Consider the following 22,500-nt stretch of genomic DNA (forward strand, 5'->3'; position numbering starts at 1 on the left):
ATCGACTGCAATGTCCCTTGACAGATGAGCAAAAGGCCTCTGCCCAGGTCTCCACCACGTTGCTCTCACCCAGATATTGATTTGAACCAGGCCAGTCTGGGAACGAGGAAGGAAACCCATGACAGAGTGGTTGGTTGGTCCGGCACCCCCCCCCCCCCCCCTTCTTTTCACCTCCTGACCTCACGTTCTCCACCATTTGATACTCCCCCCAGGTCCGCGGCACAGCAAGGCGACCAGTCTCTTCCCAGCTGTCGAAGGGAATGCAATTAGATTAATGTTTTTACACTTTCCTTTCATGCCTAATTGCAATGGGTGAGACTGCCAGGGTTGCCAGATTCTTGATAGCGAAAAAAATGCAAGGGATAAAAGATATCTGGTGACCTTAATGGTAACGGCAGCTTTACGAGTGCTTCTGCTGGAGGGTAATGCTGACAGCCCAAGGTAATCGTTGCAAAACTAGATTAAGCGTTCATTCAACATAATTAACTTAATTATATAATACTTCTTAGTTAAAAAGACCTGCAAACTACAGTCTCTTTTGCTTTACCGTTAGAGCCAAATATAAAACGCGCATCTAGGTTAGATATCCAACGTTAAATATGTATTAAATTCCCCACAAAGTGGCTTCTTGACTAAATCTTTTTTACAATGAACATAGTTATAACTCTATTGTTATAACTTAATTACTTTTCCACAAGTCTTGCAAAGAAATGCCCAAAGATTTACAGGAAAGTAGCTCGTCCTAGTGATTTTTTTTCTGGTTTGAACAGACGCTAATTGGGGGGGGGGTAATTGAGTTCCCTGCAGTCTGCGGACTGCCTGGATGGTCTGGGCGGCCGTCTGCTTTTTTAAAAAGAAACCCATCTGGACTTGATAGCCTTCTCCCAGGAGAGGCATACAAACTTCTGCTACAAATATTGTGCACTGATGATAGACATAGCCCATGGCTAGAAGACTGATCAAGCAGAGCAAATGGACTCCCAATTGGTGAGCCATAAGGCGGGACCCCTTTCGTCTAGGCCAGGGGAACTAACTGGAGCGGTTAGCCAAGGAGGGGAGGGGGGGCAGTTTGGGGGGTTGGAGGGGTGAGCTGATGGGGTTGAGGGTTGAGTGCCCCTCGGGAAAGGCAAGGCTTCTCCCAGCATGGGCTCATTCTTCAAGGGCTGCCGGGGATCTCAACAGCTTTTTATGTGGCCCTTCGCTCTCTCTCCTTGGGGTTGACAACCGTCCCGCGTGTGAGAGCTTTTATGACTTTTTGAACTGTAGATTTAGCTAATTTGTTGTTCAATGGGAGGCTGTGCTGTCCCTTTATGTGCAAGATAAAATGAACAAGCGCTAGCTCAAAGGACAGCTCCTTAAAGCTTAAGAGGCAGGCCTCTCACCATTTAAACAAAAAGAGAAAGAAAGAAAAGAACGAAAGCAAATGGCAAACAAAAAATGTCCAGGAGTCCTTTTCTCCTCCTACATCAAATATCTGGAGAAGAGAAACTTAAACAAACAACAGATCCATTTAATCAGGAGCTGCTTCAGATGATGAAAAAAAGTGTCCTGAATGGGCAAACAGCTACACACACACACACACACACACACACACACACACACACACACACACACACACACACACACACACACACACAGAATGCCTGAAAAGCTGCTTTGCATTTGTCACGGTCTGGGGGGGCCACCCGTGATGGAAGTGATGATCGCAGCATGAAAGGCCTCTCACTCCGTTTGTTTCCGCGAACAAAGGTGTAATTGGGCTCTCATTTAAAGCACAGTAAATTAATCTCTGGTGTGTTTTCATGCCGGGCTGGCTTGCTGCTAACACAGAGAGAGATAGAGAGAGAGAGAGAGAGAGAGGGCTTTGAGATACAGTACCCACAGTACTCCTGTGAAGTCCATCAGGGTGCCCTTTGAAGCGCTGTAACTTCAGAGAGGGCTGCCTTACCTGCCTGCAAGCTCAAGAGCTCTGAGGTGAAAGAACAAAATCAAATGGAAGGATCGTTTTTTATTTTAAGTCCAGTTTCTTTGTGATGTAGGATATTTTTGTTGCAATGCAACTTACTTGTGACATTTTGCTTGGTGAATTACAATGTGGTGATTTGCTTTTGGTGACTTTTACTCCAAGTTGCCTGTAAGTCAGCTAGTGATTTACCAGACTCTAAAGTTATTTTTTGCCGTGTTTTCATACGTGGGTCCCCTGTCAGCGCTGGCTTTATAAGTGCCTGAACCCAGTGTGACTGAACCCACTCAGGTGTGAGAAGAAGAGCTGGGAGAGACTCTGGAGTCATTTTAATGGTTCACAGAGCATAGACCCCAGGGCCTCTTCTGGTCCATAGAGCTCATGTTGTGTATATTATTATGCCATTAGATGCTATCTCCATTTAAAGAATTAATTAGCCCAGAGGTGATTCACTTGAGTGGCGCACTCCTTTGGAGAAGAAGACAGCAGTGTCGCATATTCATTGCATAGGATGTAGGAGAAGACCCTCACAGTCACACAAACACACATTTCTACCTCCACCCTGCCCCACCCCAAACACACACACACACACACACACATCCCCTCCCTTCTTGCAGACACACACAACAGATCCTCTGTTTGTGTTATTGAAAAGCCAGGGATACTTGAAAGATCAGACTCTGCCACTCCCCATCCCTCCCTCCCTCCCCATCCATCCCTCCCTCTCTCTCTCTCTTCAGTGGTCCTGATTTCATCACTGATAGGAGAGGAAGATAAGGCCACTGTTTACCCCCATAAGCCCCTCCACCTACCCACCCTACCCCAGGACCAACCCCTCCCCTTATAATAACTCTTCCCTTCATTGGAGCTGCATGGCTTTCTGTTGCTCACAGTGACCCTGTGTTATGTAGCCATATGCCCGACACATAGAATCCTTTTGATATGCCCCTCATATTGTATGAAGCATCACAACAGCCTGATTCAATGCCTCATTGCTCTGTGCTCTTTGTTCTCTATGTATGTACAGGCATTACTCTTAGCTGTCTTTCATTTTTCTCTTTGTCTTTTTTTGCTTGCAGGAGGCAGTTTTACAACTACATCAGGACTGTATGCTGGGAGCAATTCCCTCACAAATTCAACTGGATTCAATAGTAACCAACAGGTAGTCCTAATCAAATTCATACTGCTGCCATCCTCGTGAAAATATTTGTGCCGTAAAGAAAAAAAGTGTTATTAAGTGTTATTGTTGCCGTGGCTATCGTGAAGGCCTTACAAATTGGCAGTTTTGAGGAGTTTTCCTACATCTCTGGAAGTCTTTATGGGACATATGTATGCCTTCACTTCATCCATGTGATATGAATCATTCATTGTGTCTTGACCACTGTGGACAAGGAGAGTCTTGCACTTCTCACTCACATGAATTATGCCACTGGAGAGATAGAGAGAGAGAGAGAGAGAGAGAGAGAGAGAGAGAGAGAGAGGAGGGGAAAAAACTACAAGAAAGACAGAAAGAAAGAAAGAAAAACGTGAAGACAGCTCAGCATCCAGATGTAGGACAGGAGAGACATATGTTAGCGTTTACGTTTTGGAATCCGCACAGTAAAGTAGCAGTATCGCACACGGGCAATCTCACGTTACAGAACACTCCCGCACCACCCCAACCCACCCCACCCCAACCCCTTTTTCATCCTCTCTCTCTCTTTCTTTATTGACATCTCCCTTCTTCTTCTTCTTCTGCTGCAGGACTACCCCTCGTACCCAAGCTTTGGCCAGGGTCAGTATGCGCAGTATTACAACAGCTCCCCGTACACGTCCCCGTACATGACGAGCAACAACACCAGCCCCACCACCCCCTCCACCACTGCCACCTACACGCTCCAGGAGCCGCCCTCTGGCATCACCAGCCAAGCCCTCTCTGAGCCGCCGCCAGGTGAGCGCACACACACACACACACACACACACACACACACACACACACAGACACACACACACACACACACACACATCTGCACACACACACACACGCTAAATACAGGTATGCGCAAATAAGACTACACAAAACAATTTCAAACTCTCCATGGCCACGGCCATGCCTGTTTCTGCATCACACACATCTGCACACACACACACACACACACACACACACACACACACACACACACACACACACTGGACACACACACACACACACACACACACACACACACACACACACACACACACACACTCACACACACACACACACACACACACACACACACACACACACACACACATCTGCACACACATGTATACCGAGACACACTTCCATACACCTACACACAGTCCCATATGCCTACACACACACAAACACACACACAGACACATGCACTTCAACACAACTACACACACCCATATGCCTACACAGGTACACACACATATCCCTACACATACCCCATACTCCTATACACATAACCAGATTTTACTTACACCTACACACACACTCCCATACTCTTACTCACAGTCACTATCAATCTCACATGCCTACATTCAGTTAATGCTCAAAAATGTGTGTTGCCTGTAGCCTTAACAATATAGATGGTGGCAAAAGGCCGTAATGCACTGGTAGAAATCAGTAATCTTATATGTGTTCCCATGAAGTTAATGTTGCAGTGCTACAGTCAGTTGTAGAGAAGTGAGATTCCCTGAATGTGTGTTTCTGCTCATTGGGCCATGGTGATCTTTGCTCTTTGCATTGTGAGCCAGCAAAAACATCACAGGCTGTGGGGTGAAACTGCACTGGTCTTATTAAGGCAATAATGTTGGAGTCCGTCTACTGTAAACACAGCCCAGCTTTTCAAATAAATACTCACTGGACAGCCAAAGACAATTAATACTTACAGTATACAACAGAAGTGTGTACACCCCTGTCAAATATCACCTAAATTATTAAAATTGTATCACTTTACAGTAATTGCATTATTTCCAGTAGTGTATTTGCTCTTAAGTAAAAAGAAATTACACAATTTACTATATACAAGCTCCATAGTAGGATCTCAGTGTAACATAAGTCAGTAGACCTTTCATTACTGAGACTCAAATCTTTTATTTTTTCAATACCTTGTATGTCCACCTTTATTTTTGATGACAGACTCAATCCTCCTCAGCTTGGAGGAAACCAGCGTTGCACACGTTTCTGGAGAGATGTCCTGCCATTCTTCAGAGACAGGTTTTTGTCAGCTGTTCTTTGATTGAGGGGGTTGTGTTGTTCTACCTTTCTCTTTAAAATATCCAGAGGTGTTCTATTAGATTCAAGGGAGGCCAGGTCATAGTTTTCACTTTTTTGTTTCTTTGGAATCTCTTGCGTGATTTTGGCAGTGGGCTTTGGAATGTTATCATGCTGGAATATTCCTCTCCTGCCAAGCTCCTCGAGTCTGGGAGTCATCTTGTCAGCTAGTAGTTTGGTACATCCACACAGTAGCAGCTGGTGGCTAATTTCACTGAGGAGGCAGACTACACAACATGCACACACACACACACACACACACACACACAGTGTAGTTCTTGAAAGTGCATCCCACTACAGGATCAAAATAAGCTAAGGCTCAATCAGTTGACCTAAGGAAAATGGCCCTCTTGTTCAATGCAACACTTTGTCGTTTTGTTGCATTGAGTCTCTACTTTGAGGCCTGCATATAGTCTATAGTCAATATAGTCTTTCTAATATTATTATAATGCAATTATTAAGGGGTGATACAATAAAAATCATTTGACATTAAAGTGATATTGCCCTAGGGTTTACTCACTTCTAATCATTGTTAATTACCTTGCTGTCAGTTATTATTTTGGTTACTGACACGCATAGCAACTCAAAAGGTTATTCCTGTTTCTTAACATCAGTGTGCCGAATGGCTTGATTTGTATTCAGAAGCAACAAAGCTTCTGTTGTAGCTCAACTGTAGAAATATATTAGTAAGATGTAAGAGTAAGCTTCAAGCATCTGCTGAATCACTAAACAGAAAATAAACACAGCTTGGCTCTTCATCAGGACAGTGGCACAACTCTCAGATCCCAGTTACAAGTAGTCAATCCATCAGTGCCTAACACCAAACGTGAAAGATTTATTTTCACTATTTTCCAACAATCTCATTTCTAGCACTGATGAGCCCATCCAGTAGCAGCAGTGGCCTTCAGCGCTTTAATTAAGAAGTGCTCCAAGGATATGTGGGCGCACCAAAGCCACACTTGAGCGTGCCATTATCATTTTCTAAATGGTATCTGGGGTGTAAGAATATCAGATCGGCAGACTATTAGTCGATGTGGGTGGTGAGTCCCAGCTCAGGCCCTCGGCAGGGAAAGAGGATCCGGTGCACACTGTTCAGTTTTGAAGGTGAAAGCCTTTTTATATTCTCCCCCCTCCTCTCCCCTCCTTTCCTCTGCTCTGCTCTGCTCTGCTTTCCTCTCCTCCTCTCTCTCTATTTTATGTGCTTTTCATGCAGGAGAGTACAGTACAATCCACAGTCCATCAACCCCCATTAAAGATTCAGATTCGGATCGATTGCGTCGGGCCACGGATGGAAAGTCACGTGGTCGCGGGAGAAGGAACAACAACCCATCTCCGCCTCCAGACTCTGACCTTGAGGTAGTGACGAGCCGCCTGCTCTTTGTCTGAGGCCAACGCACAAGCACACACACGCACATGCACACACAGGCACACATTTGCATGCATACACACATACACATATGCATAGATGCACCCTTTTTTCATACACACACACACAAACAACAATGCACGAACAGAGATGCATGCGTGCACAAAAAGACATGAGACATGCGCAGTCATGCACACACATACTCTTGCATATACACCTACACATGCTTTCATTTTGAAATGTTAAAAAAAAAATGAACTTGTGCAATCCAGCTCCCTGGATACAGACTCAGCAGTAGCAGATGGAAAACAGCTACCGTGACTCAGAATGTCTGCTATTTAATTTGTGCCCCTATTTAAACATCTAACAATGATATTGTTTATATGTGTGGTCTCGAGTACCTCTCAGGAATATCACTTTAACAAAGGCCCTAAAGCCCAATCAGTATGCATTGTTTACGCATGATAAATATAACTCACGTGCCATAACCAAGAGGCTAACGACCTCTCAGCTTTTCATTAATATGATCCTCACTTCAGGAAGCTAATGGCCCCCATTATAGGCCAGACATCTTGGCATGTTAACATATCTAGTTAATTAGTTTGTCACTATTGATTGGCTTAATGTAACGGTCAGGAAGGGATGGCGCAGTGGTGTAGATGGTGAAGTGCCCTGGTGATGACCAGAGCGGGGCAAATGGATCATCACCTCAGTGGAACATAAATACCCCCCCCCCCCCCTGCCCCCAATCTGCCCCCATCCTCTTAGCTGTATTGACAAGTGGATCGCCTAGCAGAGTTCAGAGAGCAGCATTGATTTATCTTTTTTTCCTTTCTTTCTTTTCCTCTTTCTTTCTTTCTTGCTCCCTCTCCTCCCCAGCGCGTGTTCATCTGGGACTTGGATGAAACAATCATCGTTTTCCATTCCTTGCTCACGGGGTCTTACGCCAATAGATTCGGAAGGGTAAGTGATTAACAATCAGACTTTTGGTCCGCAAAACTGGCCAGTAGCATGGATGTCGAAACAGCGTCTTGGTTTAAAAATATACACGTCGCTGGTGGATGGGGGCAGCTTGTACTGTGTGATTGCATAGCATAGCAGGCAGAACGGAACTGGGTGTCCAGATAATTGTTTCTTTTTTTAATAGGTCCGATGAGGCCTCGCTAAAGCATTTGCCTTGTCCCACAGCAGCTGTCGAAGATATGTGACAGGGTGGTAGAGTGAGAGAGCCGCACAACAGTTGGACTGTGAATGTCTATTGACACATCTTAAGGTTTTTTTTTGCTCGTTGACCTTCAGAAATAATCCATTGTTAGCTTTAATGAAGTGGCTATGCTTTTCCACTTCTGCTCTCATGGGCTAGGGCAAAGCTTCCCAGTGTCGACAAATTGTGAAACAGATGGTCTGTGGTCAGTGTAGCCCAAATTTTGTGATTTTGTTTGAGGTAGATTTTTTTTAACTTTTTAATTAATCTTTGTATTTGTGTTCTCAAGAATATGAACTTAATTGAGTTCAATATAACAGGGTAGATGGATCAGATGTATGTTCAGGGAGTTTTTTAAGTTATTAGGTTCACAAGGAGTATGGACATATAAATGGGGGAAAAAGTTTACTTTCTGAGGTCACTGTATTTGTTATTGCACGTAAACCGTCCAATCTAAGTTTAAACTCTCCAAACAAACAATTTGGGAAATATGGCAATCTGTAATTCTCATGGCTTGCAGTGATCTCATATATTTATGTAACTTGGACGATTGGAGGACTTTATTTGATATGTAAATTCCCTGTTATATTTATTCTGCTTTTTCCCCCCTATACGTGAGGAGGAGGAGGAGGAGGAGGGGAAGAGCATGAGGGCTTAGAAGTCGGAGAGGTTTGTGAGTTTTGCAGCCAAGCGGAGAGTTTTTCCTTCAGAGAGTGACATGCGTGCTCATGTGTCAGGGCTCTTGGTCCCTGTTGTCGGAGGGGTTCCCTTTGTTCTGGAATGCGGGTGTTTGATGGGGGTAGTGTTTTGTTTTAAGGGTGAAGGAAACCTGCCCCCCCCACAAACCCCCTCATCCGCCCCTCCCCTCCCCCACCCCAACCTTCCAGTGTTTATTTACTTTATCTCAGCCAGGCATGCTGGGTAAAGAGAAACGAGGGGCGCACAGAGAGAGAGAGAGAGAGAGAGCGTGAGAGGGAGAGAAAGAAAGAGAGAGAGAGTGCCGCTGTGGCCCAGAAACACCCCTGCCCCCACCCCCACCCCCACCCCCCGCCAGCCGTGCTGAGCTGAGCAGCCCTCTCCTACAGGAAGACCTCCTGACTCCATAGGCTCCCTTCTCGCCGCCACTCTCCATATAGAACCTGACAGCAATCCCCGCTTTCTTCCCAACAATCACCACCCCCCTGCTCTCACCTCTACCACCGCCATTCCTCCCCACCTGCCCTCACCCCCCTCTCTCTCTCTCTCAGCCAGTCTCTGGCACACACCCTCATCTTATGGTTTACCTTGATCCAATCCCACACACTGACTCACTGCATTCAGGCCCTCAGTACCCTGTTTCACACTCACCCGGTGCCACATCAATTACACCAGCAAAGAGGGGGAAACAATCATGTGGGGTTAGACTGGGTAAGAGCACCGTGTTAGTGTCAGTCTTAGCCTTGTACATGTCGAGTGTTAGTCTGTGCTCCTCATCACACATAAACATGAGGCACGAACACTAATGAGAGTTACAGAAACAGTGTTACATTTTTTTTTTGTCTTTTCAGTTTTTTTTCTTTTCTTCTTTCTTCTTCTTGAGAGTTGTTGAGCAGTGCCTAAAAATAGAGCCGTATCTGAGAACACTGCTGTGGTTATCAGTTATCCTAATTGGCATCAAGGCAGCTCGCTCCCATAAAGCTGACGGCTCTGGCCAGCTGTGCGGCCACCAGGCCAGAGGGGTGCCTGCGGGAGGCTGGGGGAGGGTGCCGGGGTGCAGATAGGGGCGCGGGGGGTAGGGGTACAGGGGGAGGGGCGGGTGGGGGTGGGCATACTTGGCGCCCCGCGGATGGCACTGACGGGTGGAGACAGGTGGACGAAGCCACAGTGACAGCAGAGGCAGAGGCAACAGCAGTGGGCCTTTGGCCTTCTGGCCTGCTTGTATTCTTAACTCCCTTGCTGACTGATTGTTTAGATTTAATTGGAGAGGATTCGCTGCGGCCCGAGAACTGCACTTTACATTCCTCCCGCACAACAAACTTGCTTTTATTAAAATGGCCGACGCATAGCAGGGAGGTGTGACTGATGTTGTCCAACTATCCTGCTTATTAAAAAGAAAAGAAAGAAAAACGAAAAAGATCACGCAGTTCACGACACTATGTTGTGAAACTACCACGCTGACATACTCTTTCTCCTTTAAGATTTTATTCTTATTTAAAGCGAGGGGGGGAATAAATCTTGTCTCTTGATGACTTTACTGGCACTGCGCTCTACTTGTGTGGTTTTGCCTGCTCTTCCCATAGTTAAAACATTTCCATTGTCCAGCATGACAAGTAATCAGCAAAAAGCTCAGGTATTTCCCTGGCTGCTTTACGGCTTAATCCGCACAGCGGTACAGATTGACAGCATTTGTGTACTGGCAAAGCAGAAAAACCCCTCTTGTCTGTCAGTCTTTTGTTTCCCTCCTCTACTTCATAAAAGTAGTGCACCAGTCTCCCACTGATAGAACGTTAGGATATTAAACATGTCCTGAAATAGGCTTGAAAAGTGGTTATTGGCTTAAGTGAAGTGGTTTTCCCTCTCAAAAAGGTCGTTATAGTCTTCCTGTCTGCTGTTGTTGGTCAGTGATGGTCTGAAATTAGATTTCTTTAAAATGAGATAAAATATGAAGCTTCAGATTTGATTACACACAAAAAAAGAAACTAAAGAAATAGACAAATGGAAATCACCTCTGTGCGCAGCTGAAAAATTTACGTTTGCACATTCGAAAAAATTATCAGCAGAAAGCCCAGTGCACAGTTACACACGGCTAAGCAAATGTGAATTTGTGGAACGAAAAAGCAAAAAAATGCCAGGACGTGCATTTGCAGTGACTGTTGTGTAGGTTACCCGGGGAGAGGGAGGAAAAAGCACATAGTCAGGGAGTCATTAACTATTTAGAGTGCAGTCAATCTTGCGTCTGTATATGTCACCAAGCCAGATCCCCATTACACTCAGGACTGCATTACAGGGGAAACCGGATACGGAACAGAGTGAGCATTGGCAATTGTGTGTGGAGTTATTGATTAGAGGTTTACGTAAAACCATAAGAAAGAGTTTTTTTTTATGTTGAATAGTGTTCAATTTGTATATCTGCGTTATTCTGTTTGTGTATTGAACAGTTATCAAAAGATGATCTGAAAGTTTAGTAGAAACACTGGGAGAGGCTGGGAAACGAGGGTTTGCGAGGAGCAGGGAGCTTCCGCGTGGTCCTCGCAGTGAGGGGTTGGGATGGTGATGCATGGCCAGAAGTATGTAAAGAATGGTGTATTTACGATGGGACTCTGACCCCACTCTGTAGCAGTTCAGCACCCCTTCTAAGATGGGCTTTTACTACAAACAGGATGGCATAATTAGGCCTGGGACGTTTAACCCCTTTGGCCACCCAGGCCTCCAACATTTCCGCCCAAAAAAAACACGTGTGTGAATTAATAAAGAAAAGTGCTACAGCCGATTGGTTCCATTGGTTGCATATTCATAGCTATAGTTTTTGTGCGTGAGGTTATTGCTATGTCTATGCATATGTATATGTATTTTTATCTATACCATTTTGATTCGAATGATTTAACCAATGCTTGGAAATGTTCTAAATCTTTTTCTCTTCATCTCTTAAGGATCCACCAACGTCTGTGTCGTTAGGCCTGAGGATGGAGGAAATGATCTTCAACTTGGCAGACACACATTTGTTCTTCAACGACTTAGAAGTGAGTACGCCACTCTTCTCTTCTCTTCTCTCTTTTTCAAACGGAGGTCGCTGAAGCCATTGTTTTGTCAGACTTTTCAGCAAGTTTTAACCACGCTTTGTCTTTCACTCCCCCCCCCCCCCCCCCCTGCACAAATCCCCCACCCCCAGATCCTTGATTGCTTTAGCAGAATGTTTTCTTACGTTGTAATATTTAAGACCGAGTCCGAGATGTAGATAAGTCACAATAGAGTTGTGTGCATTACGTTACGAGCAAGAGCCGTCCATTAAAGTTTTAGGCCGAGCATCAACAACCATTTAATAGTGGGGTGCCTATATCTCAGTTACGGCCCACTGCGGTGAAGCATTACCTCCGAGCCCATGGGACTTGATGAATTTTACATGGGCTGTCAGTCTCCTTCTCCTCCCGTACTGCTGGCTGAACACACACACACACACATATACACACACACACACACACACACACACACACCTCTCCGCTCCCCCTCACTCCTGTGTGAGGCTGGCGCAATTTGTCAGGTTCTAGTGTTTCTGCGTAGGCTCTGTCTGTCTGTGTGTCATGCTGAGTGCTTGGTGTCACTGTCCAGTAAGGCCATGGGCCCTTCAGTCACGCTATGAAATCCCCCCCACCTCCCCCCCACCTACTCCCCAACTACTCCTCTTCAGCCTGTGGTTGATTCATGTTCGGTGGTGAAGAATCTGCCCCCAGGGTGAAAGGGCTTGGTGTATGTGTGGGGGTGGATGAGGATTGGTAGGGTGAAAGGGTTAGAGGGAGGGGGCAGTTGTAGTTCCGTCTGGCTGGGTGTTTGCCGCCTCTGCCGCCGGCGGTAGGGGTTTGGAGCCCGCTTATGATGACTGCAGGGGGTGAGTCTGGGGTTGGTGGGGATCACCAACACCAACATCCAGACTCGGCACGGCGGGTACACCACATGCCACATACACATGCCCACAAAAAAAAAACGCCAGCGCCCCTAAAAGCCTCCGGGGCCCTCCTCTCGCCTCCTCTCGCCTCCTCTCCTCCCAATCAGGAGGCCAGCAGCCTCGCCGTGCTCCTCGGTGTCCTGCTCGGATTGACCTCGGAGGGGAGGAAATGTTTTGCTTGATACTTAAGTGTGAAGAGAGCTGCGGCGAGTCTGCCAAGTCTCATTAGTCACTGGCAGCACAGTCCACCTCTTTCTCCGTCAAGCGCCGAATAAAAGAGAGAGAAAAAAGAAATAAAGAAGGACAGAAAGGAAGAAATAAAAAAGAGGGAGGAAAAAGAAAATGTTTACGCTGTCTGAGACCGAGCAGTGACGGGGGAGATTCAGATCGCAGTCGTCGTGTGTTCAAAGTTAATTGGCAGCAATTGGCTGCTAAATATTTCCTTATGTGTCATCCGCGTAGTCGTGCAAGCGGCACTGGGCCTAATAGATGAGCCCCAGTCCTTCAGGGATAGAGGGGGGGGGGGATGGCAGCTTTGTGACAGATCTTTAAATGTGGTTCGCACCACATCTGTCCCCTGTTTTGCTTTCTTTTCATGTGTGGTGGAACCGCCCGCCAATGAATCGGCAGTTCAGGCCTCCATAAAATTATGTGAATGTGGAGCACATATTTCTCCCACTGCACTGTCTCAATGATGGAATTATTACATATTATTCTGACACTTAAAAGCCTGTCTTTTTTCATGGTAAAACTAGGAGAGCATGGAGACTCAAATGGTCACACATTTTACCAGTTGTGCTTTAACACAGTACAGCAACCTGCTTCCTGTCTGGGCAGTAGGCTTTGCTGTTTAAATCCCTACAAAAAAAACTAAACGCTACATGGAAAATAACACACATGCTCAGCATACAAATATATTAAGTAGTTCATTTTCTTCACCTGCTCAGCTCAGCCTATTGAAATAAATATACGTCTATGTGTGCATATTACACATTATGTTGCTTTCTTATTTTGTCTGTGTGATATGTTCAGTGTCTTCCGGGCGCTGAAAATTAAGAAGCCCTCTAAGCGGCTCTAAGAGGCTCTAAGCTGTGTGAGTGTGTGTTTGTGTGTGTGTGTGTGTGTGTGTGTGAGAGAGAGTGTGTGTGTGTGTGTGTGTGTGTGTGTGTGTGTGTGTGTGTGTGTGTGTGTGCGTGTGTGTGTGTGTGTGTGTGTGTGTGTGTGTGCGTCCAATATTTTCTATTGGTTCTAAGCAGTCCAATCATCCAGTTGTATTTCCTGTTCTCCGCGTAGATGGGCCTTATTTGAAGCCCAACTGTAAATAACCCCTCTCAGTCAAACACTTATGTATTTAAGGCTGTGCAAGAAATGCAAGTGCTCTGTCCAATTTAGCCAAAGCCATAAAGGGACACGCTGCTGGCTTTACAGACGCCCATGCAGTTGCCCAACACCGTCTGTGCCACCAGACTACGAGTCGTCACAAAGGGCACTAAGTTAAACATGCGCTGACCTAAACACCTCCCCCTCTACGTTGTGTTGGTGTTTGGGCCATAGGAGGTGTTTACAGCGGAACTGAGCGCCAAATGTTGAGAAATGGTGTTATAGAGGCCTTAGTTGAACTGAAGTGATTTGTGTTGTCTGGCTGTTTTGTGTGTAAGCTCTCGGAATATGGTGTACGGTGTTGTCTTCTTGGCACAGTGGGATTTACCTACCTCTGACTATGTGTGTGTGTGTGAAAGTATATATGTACACGTATATGTGTGTGTGTGTGTGTGTGTGTGTGTGTGTCTGTGTGTGTGTGTGTGTGTGTGTGTGTGTGTGTGTGTGTGTGTGTGTGTGTGTGTGTGTGTGTGTGAGCGTATGCGTGTATGTGCGCACGCGTAACATGGTGGGCTGTTGGTGCCGGGCTGCACGTGTGAGTGACTCTCTCAGTGCTGATATTGCTGATGAGTGATGATGTAGAGGAAAGTAATAAAAAGAGAGAGACATGCCAGAGGGGTCAACAGGGATCTGTTTCCCTCCCTCCCTCCCTCCTCTCTCCTTCCACTTCTCCCTCTAGTTTTTTTTTATTTTCTCATTCTCTATCGCATTCTCCCACTCTCTCACTTCCTCTTTTCTCCATTTTTCTTTCTTTCTTTCTCTCTCTTTCTTTCTTTCTCTCTCACTCTTTCCTTTCTTCTTTTAAATTCTCTCTCCATCTCACTCTCCCTGTCTGTCTCTCTTTCCCTCACGCCCTCAGACTAGTCGAAATAAAAAGACATAAATGTGGCTGAAGTATATTTCTGTTCTTACTCACATACAAAGTGCAGGAAAGATTAGATTCTTATTGATTTCATACATTAGTGTCGTTTTTGAATTACTCCAGGAAATATACCCTCAGGAAGTAAATGCAACAAACTGGCTTATTTTCCGTATGACTGAAATATTCATATTTTTTCAGCTATGAAAGGATATACATTATTTACTAAACAATTGTCAGCAATTTGATGCCATTATTGATTGGGCTTACAGTAGATGAATTTCATCTGAATCATAAAAAGATCATAATTCCGTTTTGCGCTATAAGACCTATTTCAGTATAATTTATATGCATGGATTATTATTATGCAATGATTAAATATGAATACAATTAGATATTTTTTTAAGTTTGTTGTATTACACTGTGTGGGTCATTACATATAAAAGGCTTTGAAAATAGATGTTAGGGACCTCTAATAATCTAATATAATAATAATAGTTTGAACACTTTGGACATCAATGAACTAGCTGTGGTGAAGTGTTACGTTTTTTGGGAGGGGACTACGGTTTGTTTAGTGTCACTTTTCCTTCACTGTGTGATTTTAACACTTTTACTAATGATTCATTCGAAATATCAGAACTCTGGGAGGTGTGTGTTTGTGCATGCAGATGTGTGTTTGTGTGTGTGTGTGTGTGTGTGTGTGTCTACGTAAGAGTGTGTGTGTGTGTGTGTGTGTGTCTGCCGATGTGTGTGTGTGCACCCCGTGGTGCTGCACAGCTCCGTGCTCACAGCAGAAACAGATACCCTGCAGCTCTTGCAAGGGGACCCCTCTGGCTGTCTGGCAGAGCCGTGATCGTTGTTGATTCTGTGCGCTGTTGTTATTATAGTTCCTCCTAGGGCGTGATCTGTGTGTGTGTTAGTGTGTGTGTGTGTGTGTGTGTGTGTGTGTGTGTGTGTGTGTGTGTGTGTGTGTGTGTGTGTGTGTGTGTGTGTGTGTGTGTATGTGTATGTGTATGTGTGTGTGCAAGTGCGTTTGCGAGTGTGTTTGTGTTTGAGATGCAGTACCTGAGACTGAAAAATTCATAGGGATTAAATCATTTGTGTGTGTGTGTGAGTGTGTGTGTGTTTGTGGGTGTGTGTGTGTGTGTGCTTGTGTGTGTGGACATTTAAGTTTGTATTTTTTAAATATGTTTGTGTGTGTGTGTGTGCAGTATATACTGTATGTGTAAATGTATATTTGAGTAGATAATATGTATGTGTGTGTCAAATGTCTGTGTGTTTGCATACATGTGTGTTGAATACGTGTGTGTACTCACTGCTGCCTATGCGATGTGTATCTAAGCACGTCTGCGAGTGTCTTTGGTGTGGGAACTAGGCTCCTTCGCTGGGCTCCTTTGAGCTGCCCTGGGCTGCTCCTCTGCAGGCTCCCCGTAGAGTAGAGCCCCTTGCTCCCCAGCCCAGAAACCCGGCCTGCCTGGGCGTCTGGAGGACAAAAGCCCCAGGAGCCTCACGCCAGCATCGGCATCAGAGCACAGGCTCTCTGCCGCCGTCAGGGGGTGGGGGGAGGAGGGAGAGGGGCGCAGCAAAGCGGTGTCGGTTATCCCTGCTGTGCCTCTGCACACACAGCCACAGACAACCCCCTGACACCGCTCACACGCAGTGCACACACACACACACACACACACACACACACACGCACACACACTCACACACAGCGCAGCTCCAGTCAGCCTGCCCGCCCTCCCCGCCGGCGGCTCTGTTTTGGTTTTCTCGTTTTCTCAGAGACTGGCAGTTGATGGACGTTGTGTGAAGGTTGGACCCCTTCTGAATGAAATATGAAATACTGTGAGCTTCCTCCAGCTTGATGATGGATTCACAAAGCTTTAGCACTCTGGGCCTTTACACACAGTAGTGGAGTTTTGTGTAGTGCAGTGGAGGTTTGTTTAGTTTTGTGTAGTACAGTGTAGTTTTGTATAGTTTTATGAAGTGCAGTGAAGTTTTGTGTAGCACAATGGAATTTTGTATAAGTGGTGTAGTACAGCGGAATTTTGTATAGGTTATGTAGTGCAGTTGAGTTTTGTACAGTTTTGTGTCCATGCCTTCTCTCCCAATCCCTACAATGATGTTGTATTAAAAATGACAGAAATACTCTATTTGTATTAATGTCTTGGTCTTAAACCAACCCAGTGAACACAGACCACTTGGACACAGACCACTTGGACCTAGACCACTTGGACACAGACCACTTGGACCCAGACTAGGGGGTCAGATCTGGCCCAGTGTTGTGTCTCAGCAGAAGCAGGAGCCGAGCTGAGGGTGTCTTTATTATGAATGTATCGTTTGTCTCTCTGACTCTTTGACTCTTGGAGTTAGCTGTGACGCTCCTGTTTGCCAGGTCTCTAAGGGTCCCCCAGGCTGGGATGCTGATGTGTTTTATAGAGAGAGTAAAATGCGAGAGGAAGAGAAAAACAGAGAGAGAGAGAGAGGGAGAGGGAAAGAGAGGGAGAGAGAGCTTTTAAAGTAAGTCTGTCTGTCCTCTCTCAACATAGCACCCTTCCTTCCCCCCTCCGTCATCCCTCGCTTCCCACCCCTAGCATAGCATAGCACCTCCTTACAGGAATAGGGGTAGAGGGCCTGTGGAAAATATAACACTAACAGTCTGATGAAAAATGATAGTATTTAAAAATAGATTACTTGTCTTAGGTTTAAATACGGAGACCTAACACCTGCTTGCCAGGCTCTTGAGACAGAAAAAAAAGCAGAGTTTAAATGGTGTGTAGACAACTTTGAAGATGTTGGTCAAAAACCAACAGTCTTTTACAGTGAGGTTAAATCCCTGGATAGGACGTTGATTTGACTTTCCTCTGACAGTGTATAAGAACAAGCCAGAGCAGGTCTGGCCGCTCAGCTCCCTAACCTTTAAAAGGAATTCACACCGACAAAGTTAAAGTTATGTAGTGTGCCGGCAACAATGTAATTCTGCCTTGACATGACAGGCCGGGCTACATGATGACAGGTCCACTTATTCAGATTATCTGACAGACACTTTAAAGCCACATATTAGGCATCGTTTATCATTAGTCATTATTCTTTGGGAAAGTATTGGGGTTGTGTTTGTTTCGGTGGTTTTTGTTTTATTTTAGGGCAGAATTGAAATTTGAGGTTGTATTTGTTTTTTTAGTGAGCGAGCTGTCCTGCAGCTGAGCTGTGTTTGAATTCCATGTCCGCTGAAGCACAAATTGTGGATTGGAATGAAGTAGGTTTTGAAGAACTCTCTTTGTTTCCCATATCCTGTTTCTGACCCACAGGTAATCTGCCCCTCCCTCTCTCTGATTCTCTCTCTCGCTGTGTTTTTCTCTTTCTCTCTCTCTCTCTCTGATTCTCTCTCTCGCTGTGTTTTTCTCTTTCTCTCTCTCTCTCTCTGATTCTTTCTCTCTCTCTCTGTGTTTCTCTTTCTCTCTCTCTCTGTGGGGTGGGCTCCACGGTGGGAAAGCTTTTGGGGGTTTGGAGGGAGGGGGTGGGGGTGGATGGACGGTGTGTGTGTGTGTGTGTGTGTGTGGGGGGGGGGGGGGGGGGGGAGAGGTTGGGGGGCAAAGGTGTGGATGGGGTTTTTCGAGGGGGTAGGGGGGGGGGGGTCACAGCCCAAGGACGGGTGGATGACAGACCCTGCCAGTGGAGGGGCAACACTGAGAACCTGCGAACCATGGATTGGGCTTTTTCACATGGAATTAGCTTGTAGGCCGGGAGGAATGCTGTGCTGACGGTGGCCATCGCTCACACTGTGGCATTGTTGCAGGGCCACTCACCTGTGGGGCCAGGCCGACTGGAGTTTGGTCTGTGGTTGTGTGTGTGTGTGTGTGTCTGCTTGTGTGTGTGTGTGAAGGGGGTTGGTCACCTCGCTCTTTGGCCCTGGCAGAGGGCACCCTACACAGCCAGGAATGAAAGAACCCTTGCCTTTGCCGTGTCTTAAAAGAGAAAAAACAAATGACACAGAAAGACAGAGAGAGAGAGAGAAATGGAGGTAGCCTTGGAGAGAAATGCTATAGGGATGTTTCCAGCTCCAGCAGCAGGACAGGGGGGAAGCGAGGGTTGTAGTTCTAAATAATCATTTTCCTTTTTTTGACATTCTGCAGCACTCTATCTCCCTCACTCTCCATCTTACTTGTTCAGTCACTCTCTGTACCTCTATCCTTTACCCTCTCTTTTAACCCCTTCTTTGTTTCTTACTTTTAATATAACCCTCTTTTCATCTCTGTCTCCATTTTTAGTACCTCTCAACCTTGCTTTTTTCTTCTACCTCTTTCTCTCCTTTCCCTCTCTCCATCTACCCTCTCTCTCTCTCTTGCTCTCTTTTTCTCTCTATCTCTTTATCCTTTTTTTTTCTCCTGCTCTCAGAGCAGTCACCAGGAGCAGAGCCCTTCCCCTGGCCAACAGGAAGAATCAGTCCGTCTGGGCTGATTGCTTAATGACAGATGCCAGGGGAACAAAGGAGCCTCTGAGAGGGAGCCTCTGCCTGCAAATGAAAAAGATTCAATGGGCCAGGGGAGAGAGAGAGAGAGAGAGAGAGAGACTGAGAGAGAGAACGGGTGAGAAAGAGAGAGCTAGAGAAAAGAAGTGGAGAAAAAAAGGTAAGGAAGAGCAAAAGTGTGATAGAGAGGGGATCCGGTAGAAAGGAAGGGGGGCGGCAGCGGAGAAAAAATACTGAGACAGAAAGGTTAGAAAGAGTGTGATTGAGAGGTAGTGGAGAGAGGGAGAGAGGGAGAGAGAGATGGGGAAAAGATTATCAAAACAGAGTGGAAGCTGATTTTGAAGGTGTTTATTTTTTAGTTTGTCATCCCCCTTTTCCATTTCCCCTTCTTATACACACACATATACACATCCTTTTTTTCCACCTTTCATTTTGCATCCCGAGACAGACACAGACAGTGATTGTAATGAGAAAGAGAGAAGAAGAAGAAGAAACAGGCCGACTGAAGCAGAAAGACAAAGTGTTTGCATAAGAGGTAATTATGTATGGATTCTGGGGGAGGATCTGTGCTCGGCATACAGTAGGCACATCTGGTGCGCGTTAGTGCTGATTGTAGGTTCTGTGAGCACCACTGCTCCGTTGGGCTCGCGAAAAAAGAACAGGGGAACTTGGTGCCCTGGACTACACGCACGTATGTTGATGTCGCCGCCACCGTCACCGTCGCCGCCTCCTCAGGACTCACACCGTGTTCTCAAGCCGCTGAGAGTATTTACCGTTTGAACTTATCAAGATCAACTACACACAGATGTCTTTATCCGATATCAGTTGTTTGTTAATAACCTCCCCTGCAAAGGGCAATGGGATGGAGAGTGTTGTAGTGATTTAGAGTATGCACTCACTGCCAGACTTATTATCCCGGCTCTGTGATGTGTGCAGACCAGAAACATGGCTTCTACCTGGAGACTTGGATTTGTGGGATGTGAGATGACTGCTCTCTCCCTTTGCCACATGTACCCTCTTATAAATAATAATTCATCTTGAAATGTATTGTATTGTCAAGGCACTGAAGCCATGGTCATGTTAACCATTTCAGGTTATTATGACCAAGACAAGCAAAGACATACACAGGGCCCTATCTTGCCGATCAGAAACGCAAGTAGGACGGCGCCAAGCGCAAGTAGCTGTGTGGGCGGCTCTATGGCGCAGTTGCTATTTTAACGGCGGAAAAAACGCACTTGCGTCCAGCGCAAGTGTCAAAAGGGTTGGTCCAAAGGAGGTTACTCAGCCATAGGTGTGGTTTGGGCGTAATATGCAATAAACCAATCGGAGCGTCATTTCACATTCCCTTTAAGAGCGAGAAGCGCATAGTCCATAGCGGCTTGTTATTTTGATGGCGGAATTACCTGGTGGAAGACCGGAGAAGTTCACAGCCGAGGAGACCGACGTGAGATTTACACCAATTTTTTGGCAAGCCATATATAATTACAAGGAAAATAAAGTATTTACCACTTGAGGAAATCATTGTGAAATCCATATCCAAGATATTTTTAAAATAAGCATACATGTAGCCTACACATTGACCCAAATGATTCAGGTTAATTGAAGCTGCGTGACATTTGATTTATTGTATGGCTTTGTAAAAAGCCGGGAGATAGATATATATGGGGATGCGAGAAACCCTCCAAAAGTAAGCAAAGTCAAGCAAGCATGTCAAGATATTGCCGTGATTGTTTCTGCAACGGGGCACCCGAAAACGTTGCCGAAAACGCTATAATGACGTCCGGAGACGTGGGACATCCAAGCTGGAAGGTAACACACGTTCTCGTGCCTTCACGGGAGGTGGATCTGCCTCGACCCAGGATCTGACGGCAGCAGAGGACATCGCCACGTCTACCCTCACGCCTGAGAGCGTGCAGGGATTTGGGGGCATGGAAATCGGCACCCAAGCCAGTGCACCAGCTGACCAAACCCAAGGTACATAAATAAAGTCCACATACACAGAGATGAGTTTACAAGATTTATAATAATACTGGCATTAAATAAATGCAACAAAGCCATACAATAAATCAAATGTCACGCAGCTTCAATTAACCTGAATCATTTGGGTCAATTGTGTACGCTAGATGTATGCCTAGTTTTTAAATGTCTTGGATACGGATATCACAATGATTTCCTCATGTGGTAAATACTTTATTTTCCTTGTAATTATATATGGCTTGCCAAACAATTGGTGTAAATCTCTCGTGAAGACGACAGAAGTAAAGTGTAGCCTATAGGTCCTATACTGTGCGGGCAAGCACATGCGCCCTTAAAATAGCGTTCTGAATACGCGTTACAGACTTTAGACATTGCGCCTCACATTAGACCAGCTTTTTTTTGGTCAATGGCGCACGGCGCACGGCGTTGTTTTGAAACTGCAAAATACCACTTGCGCCAGAGAAACGCCTTCTCTGTTCCGCCCCCGCCCATGTCGACGCAAGTTCATTTCGAAGCGCGCCTCTGGAGGGAAAATCGCGCTGTGCGCCGGGTGCAAGATAGGAATGATACATGCGTCGGTGACCATGTCAATTGCGCTGGGTGCAAGATAGGGCCCACAGACTCTTTTGTTAATATCTCATCTTCACTTTTTCTTTTTAACGCCATCCCATTTCTCAAGTGTACCATCTTGACCAAGTGTTCTGTAAAACCACACTTACTGACATCCCCTCACACTCTTACTCACTCACACACACACACACACACACACACACACTCACACACACACACACACACACACACACACACACACACACAAGCACCAGCGAGGTGGCCTCTAATAAGTCTGGCCGCCACCTCGCTGCTGTCCTCTTCTAGGCCTCCACTCGGCTACCAGAGAGGCAGCCGGCTGCGTAAGGCAAGGCCCCAGCTGTGCAGCGTAATTGTTGGTCCGGAGGCTGGCGCATTCTTGGTCCACAGCGGCGCTCTGCGTCGGCACTTCCCCGGAGGTCCAAACCCCCCCCCCCCCAACCCACCACCACCGCCAACACCACACACAGACGCAGTCACAGCACAACTGTTAATTGTGTGTCGTAATAACCAGGGGATTAAAAGACTGTGTAAACACACGAAGAGTGTGATGGGGACGACAGAGGAGGCAGAGGAAGAGAAAGTGGAGTCCAGGCCACCAGCTGGCTGATCCCTGCGTGGGATTATGTGTGTGTGTGTGTGTGTGTGTGTGTGTGTGTGTGTGTGTGTGTGTGTGTGTGTGTGTGTGTGTGTGTTCACATTAGTCAGATGTGGAAAGTTGACTTGGATGAATTTCTACAGTTTGATATCAGTACGATATCTATGCAGTGTCAGTATTTGGGAAGTTAAGC

General features: G+C 46.0%; 1 protein-coding gene across 13 annotated transcripts in view; it reads left to right on the forward strand.

The window, feature by feature from the left end:
- Nucleotides 1-22,500, forward strand: part of eya1 (EYA transcriptional coactivator and phosphatase 1) — a 73,757-nt gene that overhangs the window by 39,209 nt on the left and 12,048 nt on the right. For 9 of the 13 annotated variants that reach the window (XM_080855360.1, XM_080855359.1, XM_080855364.1 and 6 more), the window contains 6 exons: nucleotides 3,043-3,125; nucleotides 3,707-3,893; nucleotides 5,094-5,171; nucleotides 6,442-6,584; nucleotides 7,474-7,557; nucleotides 11,428-11,517. In XM_080855360.1, coding sequence (XP_080711486.1) covers nucleotides 3,043-3,125; nucleotides 3,707-3,893; nucleotides 5,094-5,171; nucleotides 6,442-6,584; nucleotides 7,474-7,557; nucleotides 11,428-11,517 — 665 coding nt within the window. The remainder of the gene's footprint in view (nucleotides 1-3,042; nucleotides 3,126-3,706; nucleotides 3,894-5,093; nucleotides 5,172-6,441; nucleotides 6,585-7,473; nucleotides 7,558-11,427; nucleotides 11,518-22,500) is intronic. The other 4 variants (XM_080855371.1, XM_080855361.1, XM_080855363.1 and 1 more) reach the window with 1 other exon arrangement.

Source organism: Sprattus sprattus (genome assembly GCF_963457725.1).
Source record: "Sprattus sprattus genome assembly, chromosome: 17".
NCBI classification, from domain to species: domain Eukaryota; kingdom Metazoa; phylum Chordata; class Actinopteri; order Clupeiformes; family Clupeidae; genus Sprattus; species Sprattus sprattus.